The sequence below is a fragment of the Osmerus mordax genome, chromosome 9 (assembly GCF_038355195.1).
Source record: "Osmerus mordax isolate fOsmMor3 chromosome 9, fOsmMor3.pri, whole genome shotgun sequence".
Taxonomy (NCBI): Eukaryota; Metazoa; Chordata; class Actinopteri; order Osmeriformes; family Osmeridae; genus Osmerus; species Osmerus mordax.
The window spans coordinates 9,495,508-9,506,533 of record NC_090058.1 but is presented as its reverse complement, the minus strand read 5'-3'; the positions used below and the strand labels follow the sequence as shown (position 1 = coordinate 9,506,533).

Sequence of the window (11,026 nt, the reverse complement as noted above, 5' to 3'; positions counted from 1 at the left end):
GCTCTGTGTGCAAACTGTAAACCCTCCCAACCAGTCTCCACTGTATGTGCAGGGATTCACTGTCATCTAAAATAAACAAACCCTAAACGATAAGAAAGACTAAACAGAAGCCTGGGTCCATATCCTCTCACGTCCCAGCCCCCTCTGAGTTCTCACAGTGGACCCCCACATACTGAACAACTCCTCTTCACAACATGGATGTGGCCTAGCAGTTTCCATGGTAACCGTCACGATGGCATGTCTGCGTGTGACGGCAAAGTTCTGAGGAGCCTATGTACGGCAACCCATCGATTGAAGTGGAGGGAGGGGAGGGGGATGGGCGGGTAGGTAGGTGGTGGCTCAAGATTTGCTCGCTTTGCCATCTCTGGAGAGGTTTCTGTTGTGTTCCTTATTATTTCATCAATCATGCCTACAATGCAACAACCTCTCAGGAGCCCGTCCATGCTCAGTGAAGCATCCAGCTAAGATCCCATCATCTTACTTTTGAATTTCCTCCGAACCAGCTGCTGCCAAACCTTGATGGCTGACAGATATTTCTCCAGTATTTCTCTCAAGTTCCCTGCCTAGACTTCAGCCACACTCTGTGGGGTCGACTGTTGAAAACCTTTTTAGTCAATAAGGCACTTAATTGAAACTATTATCATTACAAAGGGCTTTCTTTTAAGTGTTGATCCCCAATTCATCTCAATGATGGTGGCTCCTCTCTGTACTTCATTATGCTTCTAATTAGATGTATATCACTTCAAATGGGTAGTAAAAGAGTCTAACCAGAATTCCAAATGCATACCCACATGTTGTATTGAGTACACCCACAGTGCATTCTCAGCATTTTTCTGTAGAACTCATTCATGGCAGAGATTCTGTAAGCACAGAGAGTTGGTGTTCCAATAATGATCCCTCACTGTTCTATACTGAATGTGTAAGTGATACATTTAGAAAAAATAACAAAAGTTTCTTCATCTCATTGCATGACACACACTTGCAAAGAGCAACAACACAGATAACACACATTCACATGCATGCATAAGTGTCCACCGAAGAAATTGGTTCTCTGCATTTTCCAATCCAAGCTGTTCTTCCTCCAAGGGCAGCCAGGAGCAGTGGGCAGCCATTTCAGCAGAGCCCACGGAATCAAGTCCAAGTGCTCATGCCCATGTCTTGGTCAGAGATGGGGGAAGAAGAACAATCTGTTCTGTATAATTTTGTATTAGGACCCTTCCTTCCCTTGTATTATAACAGACCTCTATATTTCATGCAATTTGGGAAAGTATAAGCTTTGTAGCAGAAATTCCTGTGGGCATTGTGGTATTTGGACATTAACTGAGCAGAACTACGATAAATGTGTAGTCATCTTTCTCTCATAAACCATGGGAAAAGCAGACAGGATGCAACGCAGGCTCTGTTGTTTTTGTGATTCTGTATGCATGAACTGTTGACAAAATCAGCAACCATGGGAAATTACATATTCATTGAGCAGTTACGCTCAACAGATCTATTCAAGGTAACTGTCGAAAACCACAACTTTTTTTTGTTTCCCCTCTTATTCTCAGGTTCCTTCGTATTCTTCTTCTTCCTGCCTTTCCCTTCTATTTCTCTCTTTATCCTCCCTCCTCTCTTTCTTTCTCCGACTAGAGTCTACTTGCGATGCTCATCAGTTGGCTTGTTAAGAGAGGAACAATGGAGTCTTTTTGCCAGTTGAGGCCTCATCCTGTGTCAGGGCACGAAATATGGGCAGCCACACAAACACAGGCATTGACTGTGTTGAAGAAGAAATGTCAATGAAAGGAGGAGAAGCGACATCTTGAACGTGACAGAAATGAGTAGGCAGGTTGAGGCCAGAGAAAGTCCTTTAACCTCAATTTTATCACAGTAAAACAAGACCCAATTTCTCTGAGAGTTTGTGTGTGTATTTGTGTATGTGGTTAGTACAGTACTACAAGAAATGAATCTTACAATAAGAATAAGATGATCAGTATATTTCATTTTTTCTGTTCCCCCTGTCCTCTTTCTTCAGTCATATCACTTTGAACCCAAAGGTCCCTTTACCCTCTTGAGATTATTTTGTTTGGTTTTTAGATCAAAAAGCAGTAAGAATTTAGAGTGGGGATGTAGATTTCTCAGCAAAATCTAAAAGTGGGGTGTCTACATGTGAGTATGGCACACAGTGATTGATCACCCCACCGCCACCCTCAAGAAAGGAATCCTTTGATATCTAACATTGGAGATAATGTACCACTCATCTTGATAAAGCCTTGATTCAGACACCCCACATCAGAAAAGCAGATAGGAATTCCAAAGGGATGATTGTAGTAGTGTTGGAGACACTGGGGCTGGGGGAGGAGAGGAGAAAAGAGCAGGCCTCGTCTTTACATCTCTCATGCAATTGGAAGGGGAGGGGATAGGGGGCTTGGAATTTTAACCCCTGAGGGTCTATTCTACTCTGGGGAGCTCGGCCCAGTCAAAAGAGGCAGATCCTTTTCTGGGTGGTGAGTGCATGCCAGACATACCAAAGCAGAGATGTAGTGTGCGTGTGTGTGTGTGACTGTGAGAGTGAATGTGTTTGTGTGGGTATCATCAACTAATCCAAAGACTGGGGACAGTCAGGGAGACATATACACACACTTAACTTTATTTGAACAGACACCATCGAAGCAAGGGTTACAGGAGGAAATCATAAATTCAACTTAATATATAAAATACCACAGAGGACGTCTTTGTGTTCATAGGAGTGCTCCTCTATGTGTTTATATGAATGCCTGTAGATAAGGAGCCTGCTTGAAGAAATTACAGAAAGGGAAATTCTGTCCCAAATTCTCAGAATTAAGAGTAGTGACTTGGAAAAGAGACACGTGGGCCCCCAGGCAGATGAACAAGCTCATCTGTCAGTGACTCCACCTCATGACCATTGCCCCACACTCTCTCATAACTCTTGACCTAACATATCACCTTTGACCCCCCTCCCCCCCACTCCATGCAGTCATGAGAAATGTTGTTGGCTTTCATCATTTTCATCTCAAGTGTTTCTTCTCAAAATGGCCTTGTCACAGCCTTGTGGTCATAGGATAATAATGGGAATGGTCCTATGGTTCCTTTTCATGAACGACTGATATTTTTGCATATACATCCCTTTTAGGTTCATTGCCATAACTTATTTTTGGGGGGTCTGTATCTATTCACCTGTCTCTTTGTCATTTATAATTTAGCTTCATTTCATAATATCTCCTCTGTAAATCATGAGCTACTCAGACATGAGGTCAATGAGGTATAGCAACGATGCTATTGTAACATTGTCATTCACTATGTGCTTTCATGAAAACCCATGGCATGCCACGTTCTGAAAGTCATTATCAGTGTACGTGGTTTTAAGACTTGTATGACATAAAAGATGCCTAACATGGACCAATGTCAGAGTTAGTCATGAAATAGAAGAATGACAAGTACATAGAAAGGATGGTATTTGTTATTTCAATCGTAGCCTGCTATAAAGCTACAAGATATATACCAGATGCAACCGATTATTGAGGTCTAGTCCTCCGTAAATTACCTATTAACTTAAAACAAAGATCACTATTTTTGCTCTTCAATTATCCTTACATCTGAAAAGTGACTGTGGTTGAGTGTCTATAATAGGGGGGCGGGGGTATTCCAACCGAAGGCTGCAGATTGGGCACGTCCGTGCTGTCACGCCCATAGGTGGAGTTAGTGGTCGATTTTGAGGCGCGGTTGAAATACTCACACTTGTAGCCTAGACATTCTTTAATTTGAGCTCAGCAGCCGTGAGGTTAGTTGTAGATAACGAGGATCTTCTCTTGCTTTTTGAACACAAGGCACCATCACGGATTTTTCTATCTGGCAAGGTACACCTATCACTGGGCTGGATTTTTAACCACAAAACTTCTCGAGGTTTTTCTTTTAGATTTTATTTTTGTTTAAAAACCCTAAAACACGAAAAAATGGGAGCCCAGTTGTCCAAGGGTGGAGTAGCTGTGGAGGGGAAAGCCGTCGCCGACACGGCTGGTGCTAAAACAAATGGCCAGGTAAGGGTTGGTTGTTGGTTTATATCCACATTGTCATTCAACGCCCACTTCCAGCGTGGGTAGTGTGGCCAACGTGTTCAGGGCTCCGAATACCGCACGGTTAACAGTGCCTGGTGGGTTAAAGTGTATACTTTAATGAAAAGAAAATGATTGAAAGTGAGTGAAAATTGTAAAACCGCTTGTTTTGGGCAAGTTGTGAATTGTCTAACGTCATTACCCAGTCATAAGCTAACGGACTTGGACATCGTTAGTTAGCATGTTAGCTTATTGGGTGGGAAGCTAATCGATGAGTCTCTGGCCATTATTAACGTTCGCTATTATCAGACTTTTTGTCTGGCAACTTGCCAAAGCGTCGATTAAATTGTTAGTGCTGACCACGTTAATCAAAGTAAACATGGCATTCTAATTTGGTTTAGAAATTACGTATTAATGTGAAATACATTTAATAAGACTTGTAATGTGCCTTTAGCGGTAGCGCTGGAGTGGTAGGCACCCGCGCATTGAACAAAAGGTGCAAAGGATGCAAATGAGTCGGCGCGAGCCGCATTTTGCTGAGTTGCAAACAAAGCGCACGGGCGCTATCAGCAAATGGTTGAGAGAATCTGAGGACGTTGGTCTCTTGTGACATATAGACAAATACCCGAACAATTTGCTAACGTGCATTTTTAATTGATCTAAATATAGATCAATTAGTTCGTCGTTTGGTGGAGGAGGATGGTATTTCGTGGTCTTGTATATGATGGATGCAAGCTCAATGAACCTCAATCTTCCAAATGATCCACATTGTGCATGTAATGAAATTGTAGAGAAACCGAACGTCCCTATAGACTAGCCGATTGTGTTCGGTGTATAGATGGTAAAGCAATGCGCTCAGAAATACTTGATACTGTGCAGAGTAAACATTAACTGTTGAAGCAGACAGATATGCGCGCAAGCACCAGGCTTGATTCCTTTGTTTCAAATTCCGCTTGCTCCCTGAACGTTTTCCATGGATCTCGGCTGCCCCCACGTGTTGAATTAAGGGTATAGGTCTATCAAACAGCTGGGTTGTCCGTTCAACCCGTTTCGTTTTGGTGTACTGTGGCATATTCAAAATATCTCCATGTGGAATGACACCACCTTAACAGGGTTAACAGGTCATTTTGTTTACATGGGACATTTAGCCTCTGTATGTCTAAAAAAATGTATTGTTTTTAATCCACAGGAGAATGGACATGTCAAGACCAACGGTGATGTCTCTGCTAAGCCTGATGGGGATGGAGCGGTCACAGATGGAAATGGAGCTGCAGAGCCAGCCAAAGAGGAAGAGACTGGTGCCGGGGACGCCATCGAACCCGCCCCTGCTGCTGAAGGAGAGGCCGCCAAGACCGAAGGGGATGCCACCAAGGATGCCAAGAAGAAGAAGAAGTTCTCTCTGAAGAACTCCTTCAAGTTCAAGGGTATCAACCTCAAGAAGAACAAGAAGGGCAGTGAGGAGGTCAAGGCGGAGGAGGCCGCCTCCCCCACTGCAGAGGAGAAGCCTGAGGAGAATGGCCACGCTGCCAAGGAAACCAAAGAGGAGACGCCAGCGGCTGAGCCCGTGGCAGAGGCCAAGGAGGAGGCTGCCCCAGCCTCCGAGGGCGAGGCCAAGGCCGCAGAGGAAGCCCCACCCACAGAGGCAGCCACTGCCGAGGAGGCCGCCACCCCTGCCGAGGTCACGACATCTGCAGCCTCCGAGGAGGCCGAGCCCAAGGCAGAGTGATTGCATCCTGCCCATGGCACCTGAACTGTTTTCCAAGATTAAAGTATATAAATATATATGAGACTCGTGCCACATTCTTAAAAGTTCTAAACAAAACTACAAAATAATAAAATTGAAGAAGGATATACCACGTTTGCTGATTCAACCACCAGTTCACTGCCTTTTATTATTTCTCAACTGACGGAATCTCACCTGGCCCTCATGATGAAAGTGCTGTCTTATGTCTCCCCCTCATGGTATACACAGGAACTGGCATGTGGGGAAGGGTTTGGATCGGATGTAGAGCGAATCAGGAATACTGACTTATTTTCCCTATTCATGGAACAAGCATCCTTTTAACAGCGTGGCAACCCTATAACTTTTTTTCTTTTCATCTTTCTGGGATCTAAAAATCGACAACAGTTATGGAGCGGGGCAGATTGTCTTCACTCAAAATGACTGTTATATGAACACAAATCTTTCAAAAGATCCTTATAATTTTTGAATTCTACATTCCTATGTTTTACCCCCAAATTTCAAGTATTTTGTGCTGTATAGATTAACTAAATTCAAGGAGGGGAGGAGGAAAGCGCCATGTCTTTTTTCGTGCATTTTTTTATTTTTCTGGCTAAAACCACATCTGAGCTTTCTTGAGTCTTGCAGTGTTCACATTTAAGAGTTTATGATGCAGGGGTTGAGGTTGTGTACAAAATGTGAGCTTTTTATCTGCAATATGTCTCTGTAAATATGTTTTGGCCAATATTTTTGGTTCTCTTTATTTTGCTATCGTTTTAAGATGTTAATGGTTTTATTGTAACTTTTATTAAGGGTAAATAAATGTTTGATCCCCTCTGTTGGTGTGAGCCTCTTGTTTGTCTGAAGCGGTCAGCCAGTGAATGGTGGATCACATTTTATGAGAATGATAACTACAATACGGGTTAGTCTCCCTTTGAGAAGTCTCTGTGCTGTCAATTTTACAAGTTGACAGCACATGATTGAAAGTAACACAAGCAGCAAAACTAGTATCAAGACCCCAATACAATAATTGTGGCATACTATATTAGAAGTAGGATGTTAAAACAATTTTTATTTAGGAAAGCAATGTGTTTTAAGGGCTTCTGGAGCCTAGATCTACCAAGAGCTCCACAGGAGACTCCAGGTTGCCCCTGATCAAATTAGAATGATGGGACGACATATGACCACTGCATTCATTACTAGCAAATCTGGCATGTCCATTGTAACTAACATCAAAGATTAACGAATAAGGAGAGGCAGTGTACACACCTTAAAAAGGTGGCCTACCTGGAACACTTATTAAATTATGCAAAAAAGAGCCTTATGCAATATTTGCAAATGACAATTCACTTAAATTTCTAGTTTGTTTTCTGGATCTTGAGTGGTTGCTTTGTACACTTAGGCAAGGTTGAGGAACACAACGTTATCACACCATTGGACGAAGGCTGTAGGGCACTACTATGATCTGAATGGTTTTGCACCCATACAAAAGTTTAGTATTATGTGAAATATTTTTGACCAATACTTTTTTACGGATGCAAAATATTATTGACCCTAATTTGACTCCATCCTTGTGGGCATGACCCTCAAAGTGTCAGGGATCTGGGGGGTATTCCAGGTAAATTAACCCAACAGCTGATTCACAATGTTGCAGAAACCTACTGAAACTGTTGCTACAACGCTGGGTGTCAGCTGGGGAGTTAACTTACCCGGTATGTCGCATAACCTGCTTTCTGGAATACCCCCCAGGCTCATCTGGCTCTCAATTTACAAGAATCTGCTATCGATTCGGACTGACTGAGTTAGCTGGCACGACATAGATTTCATTTGTCAGGAAAGGGTAGGACTGGACATTATAGATAAGACCAGATGAGATATAAGACCAGAGCCTCATACAATCTTTAAGAAGGTGAAATGGGACTATGTGAGTATATCCGTAGCGCCTATTTTTGGGACAGCATTTAAGTATGCATTTAAAATGTCATGTCTGCATATTAATTTTCATATTAATCCTTGCCTCCTGTGGTCTGTTTAGTGATGGTCGGTGCAGCAGGTGCAGGTAAGTAAACAGTTAAAACATATTATCTAAAACAGAATGTACTTAACTATTTAATAATGCATCACATGGGACTGAGAACGTTGACTGTATTCACATTAACCAATTTGTCAAAGATTATTCATTTCTGAGTTTAAGTCTGAGTTTGACAGACTTATTGGGCATTATGTTTTACTCTATTCAAACTTGAAAGTTAGCATACTCATCAATTGAATTTGTGGATGTCTGACAAAACAAATACACAAAAAGGAGTCTGCAGGAACTTATGGATTCACATATCCTGTTTATGCAAATCAGGGAGCAACTAATGTATTCTGTCCCCTCTTTCAAGGTGGGGCCATAGCCCTGGCACCAGTTGTCTTGGGAGCAGTAGGCTTCACTGCTGCCAGCATTGCTGCCAATACCATAGCTGCCAGTATGATGGCCGCAGCAGCTGCCGGCAACGGAGGGGTGTTAGCTGGATCGATTGTGGCTATGCTGCAGTCCATTGGTAGGCCTTCCGACTGTAACGTTTCAATGTCTGTGTGATAAGTCAATGTGCACAATACTTGGGATTAGGCAAACATTGTTAATAAATATATAAAGAGAGTAGATTATAGTAATTTATTATAGTAATATAGTAATTCAATCGTACATTTGAGAGTACACAAGAGTTTTGTGTTCTATATTCTGTTCTGTGTGAATTGCCTCCCTGACAGTGTGTGTTGTTTCCCAAGGTGCTGCAGGCTTGGGTGCAGCTGGTACAGCAGCAGTGGGCAGTGTCGGAGCAGTGGTGGGGACGGCTGTCTCATATCTAGTGGAGATAATCACGTGAAGGCTATTATGATTCCCCTTGTTGCTCAATGCAGCAGCACTTTTTGACGTATTACTCATATTTACTATTTTAAGAGGAAAACTAGTGCACGACTGCATTTCTTTAGAGGCACTTTTTTAGATAATTAAACCTTTAGCACTGTAATTCTTCAGCACTATCTCAATATGCCCATGTTGATCACCTGGGTATCTGTTTCATGTAATATTAGAAATACAATAAAGTCTTACAGCATTTTACAAATGTAATGAGTGAGTTATGTGTAATTCTTTCATTATTAGTTGAAATTATGGTTATTAATTTCTATGGCTTTGGTGAGCCCCAGGGTCAAGAGATGCTTTTTTAAACGATCTCCCAATTAAACTCATATTTACAGATTACTTAAATATTACTCCCCCTAGAGCAGTACTACCTTGGAAGGAAAATTACACTAACTTTTCCTTCATAAAAGAAATTCCAGAGTAAACTACTATGCTCCCTTGGCACATCCTACAAGAAACACCATAGATTTCATTTGTCAAGAAATAAAAGAAAAATAAACTATAAACCCTAGCCTGAATCGAGCTCTACAGACCAGTCAAATTGATCTTTATGAGTTTATCTACTGTTGACATCTATGATGTCATATTACATAAGGCGCTTGGCCTGATTGGAATATTTATATATGATTCATCTCTTTGTAGAGATCAGGTTATGTCTGTTTCCAATCATGCCTAACAACCCAAAATAACCTATTTGTTTTTTAACTATGGTGAATCTTCCTCGACTTTTAGTAACCTAGGAACATTTAATAAACAAAACAGTACACTGCTCTACAGTATTTTAACAATCATAAAAATTCAAGCACTTTATAGAAATGCTGTACTTTTAGGGTTTTGGAGTTCAATATGCGTCCACTGTCCCATGTTTGTGTCCAGTTTATAACTATGTTGTTTGATTCCAACATACAAGTTTATTCTTTGGGAGCCTGAGGTTCAAACAGATATCCACTGATGTACTCACACACTGGAGACATTAGAGTCGTAATGCAGCACTTTTGCTTCAATTTCTAAAACAAGGAAATGACAAGCCATAACACATCTATAAAAACAAATGATTGGACCCCATGTTCAAGCTGCTTGACTGAAATTAGACTTGAGCATCACACGCAGACTGCCAATAGCAAACTAGCTTCTGCTATGCCAAATGGAAAAGCAGTATGTTAACAACACAAAACAAGAATACAAATCCTACTACTTCCTTCCTTCCTTCAATTAATTATTATTTAATTATTTTAAAATAGTCACCATGTATTAAGCTGGCTTTTGGTTTGTTACTATTTTGACTGAAATCAAGAACTTTTCCCTTTTGGCAAGGTCGACGAACACAAAGTTATCATCACATCATTGGACGAAGCAGGGCCGGCCCACGGCATAAACGAACTAAGCGGCTGCTTAGGGCCCCCGTGGCCACCAGAGGGCCCCCAAGAGCACATTAAATTATAAATGATCTAAATATATTATTGTATGTGTGTGTGTGTATGTGTGTGTGTGTGGTTATGTGTGTCTCTTAGTTGTTTTTGTGGTGTGTATAATGGTTTTATAACTGCCGTGTCAAAAATGACCCTAAGACAATCTTTGTAGTGGTGTACAGCTTTCATGGAAATGTGAACAAAGACAATGTTTCACTTTTTCTAATGTTGGGGTCACTTTAGGAAAAGTCATTAATTTTCAAGTAAAAAAAATAACACTTTGGGGGTTTTCCCTTCTGATAAACATAGTGACGGGTCATTTTTTACTCCTAAAACAACATAAGGGTTAAGGCCCCATAAAGGCTTGGGCCGCCCTGGCACTACTATGATCTGACTTCGAGCCCTGGCAAAAGACAACAGAGCAGTGTAATCTGAGAATTTAGCTGATATCCGCCCTCTTGAAAAGTCTTGCAGCTATTTATAGCCTATCAAGAAAAGCAGAAGAGACAGGACATAACCCAAAGGTTTGAGACCTGGGTTTTAGGCGTATGTCCATCCACCAAAACCGACCTTGACGTGTCACATTCATATCTTCATGGTTCGGCCAGAGGCGTCTTAATAGCACTTGAGGCCCCTGGGCTATGGACTTTTTTTTTTCATTTTTTGAGGCCCCCCACACGCTAATCGCACAATCGCACGAGTTGCTTGTATTGTTATTTACATTCCGTTGCACGGTTTAGGCTGAAATTCCGTTTTTGTGGCAAAAAGTGCCAGCCTACGTCACAACGTCAGCACACGTTAGCAACGACGCACGGATACAACGTGCATTGCTGTTGCACAGCAAGTATCGTATCGTGCCGTGGTGTACTAGCAGCATTATACATTTAAGCAATTCAAGACTTGCATGTACAGTAAGTAATGTCACAATAAATTATGT

At 41.6% G+C, this 11,026-nt stretch overlaps 1 protein-coding gene across 1 annotated transcript; it reads left to right on the top strand.

Moving 5' to 3' along the window:
- The first annotated feature begins 3,774 nt into the window (after positions 1 to 3,774).
- Positions 3,775 to 5,929, top strand: marcksl1a (MARCKS-like 1a). Its single transcript, XM_067243122.1, has 2 exons — positions 3,775 to 4,037; positions 5,242 to 5,929. Exons 1-2 carry the CDS (start codon positions 3,954 to 3,956, stop codon positions 5,776 to 5,778), a joined length of 621 nt encoding a protein of 206 aa, XP_067099223.1. The 5' UTR covers positions 3,775 to 3,953; the 3' UTR covers positions 5,779 to 5,929.
- Positions 5,930 to 11,026: the final 5,097 nt, after the last annotated feature.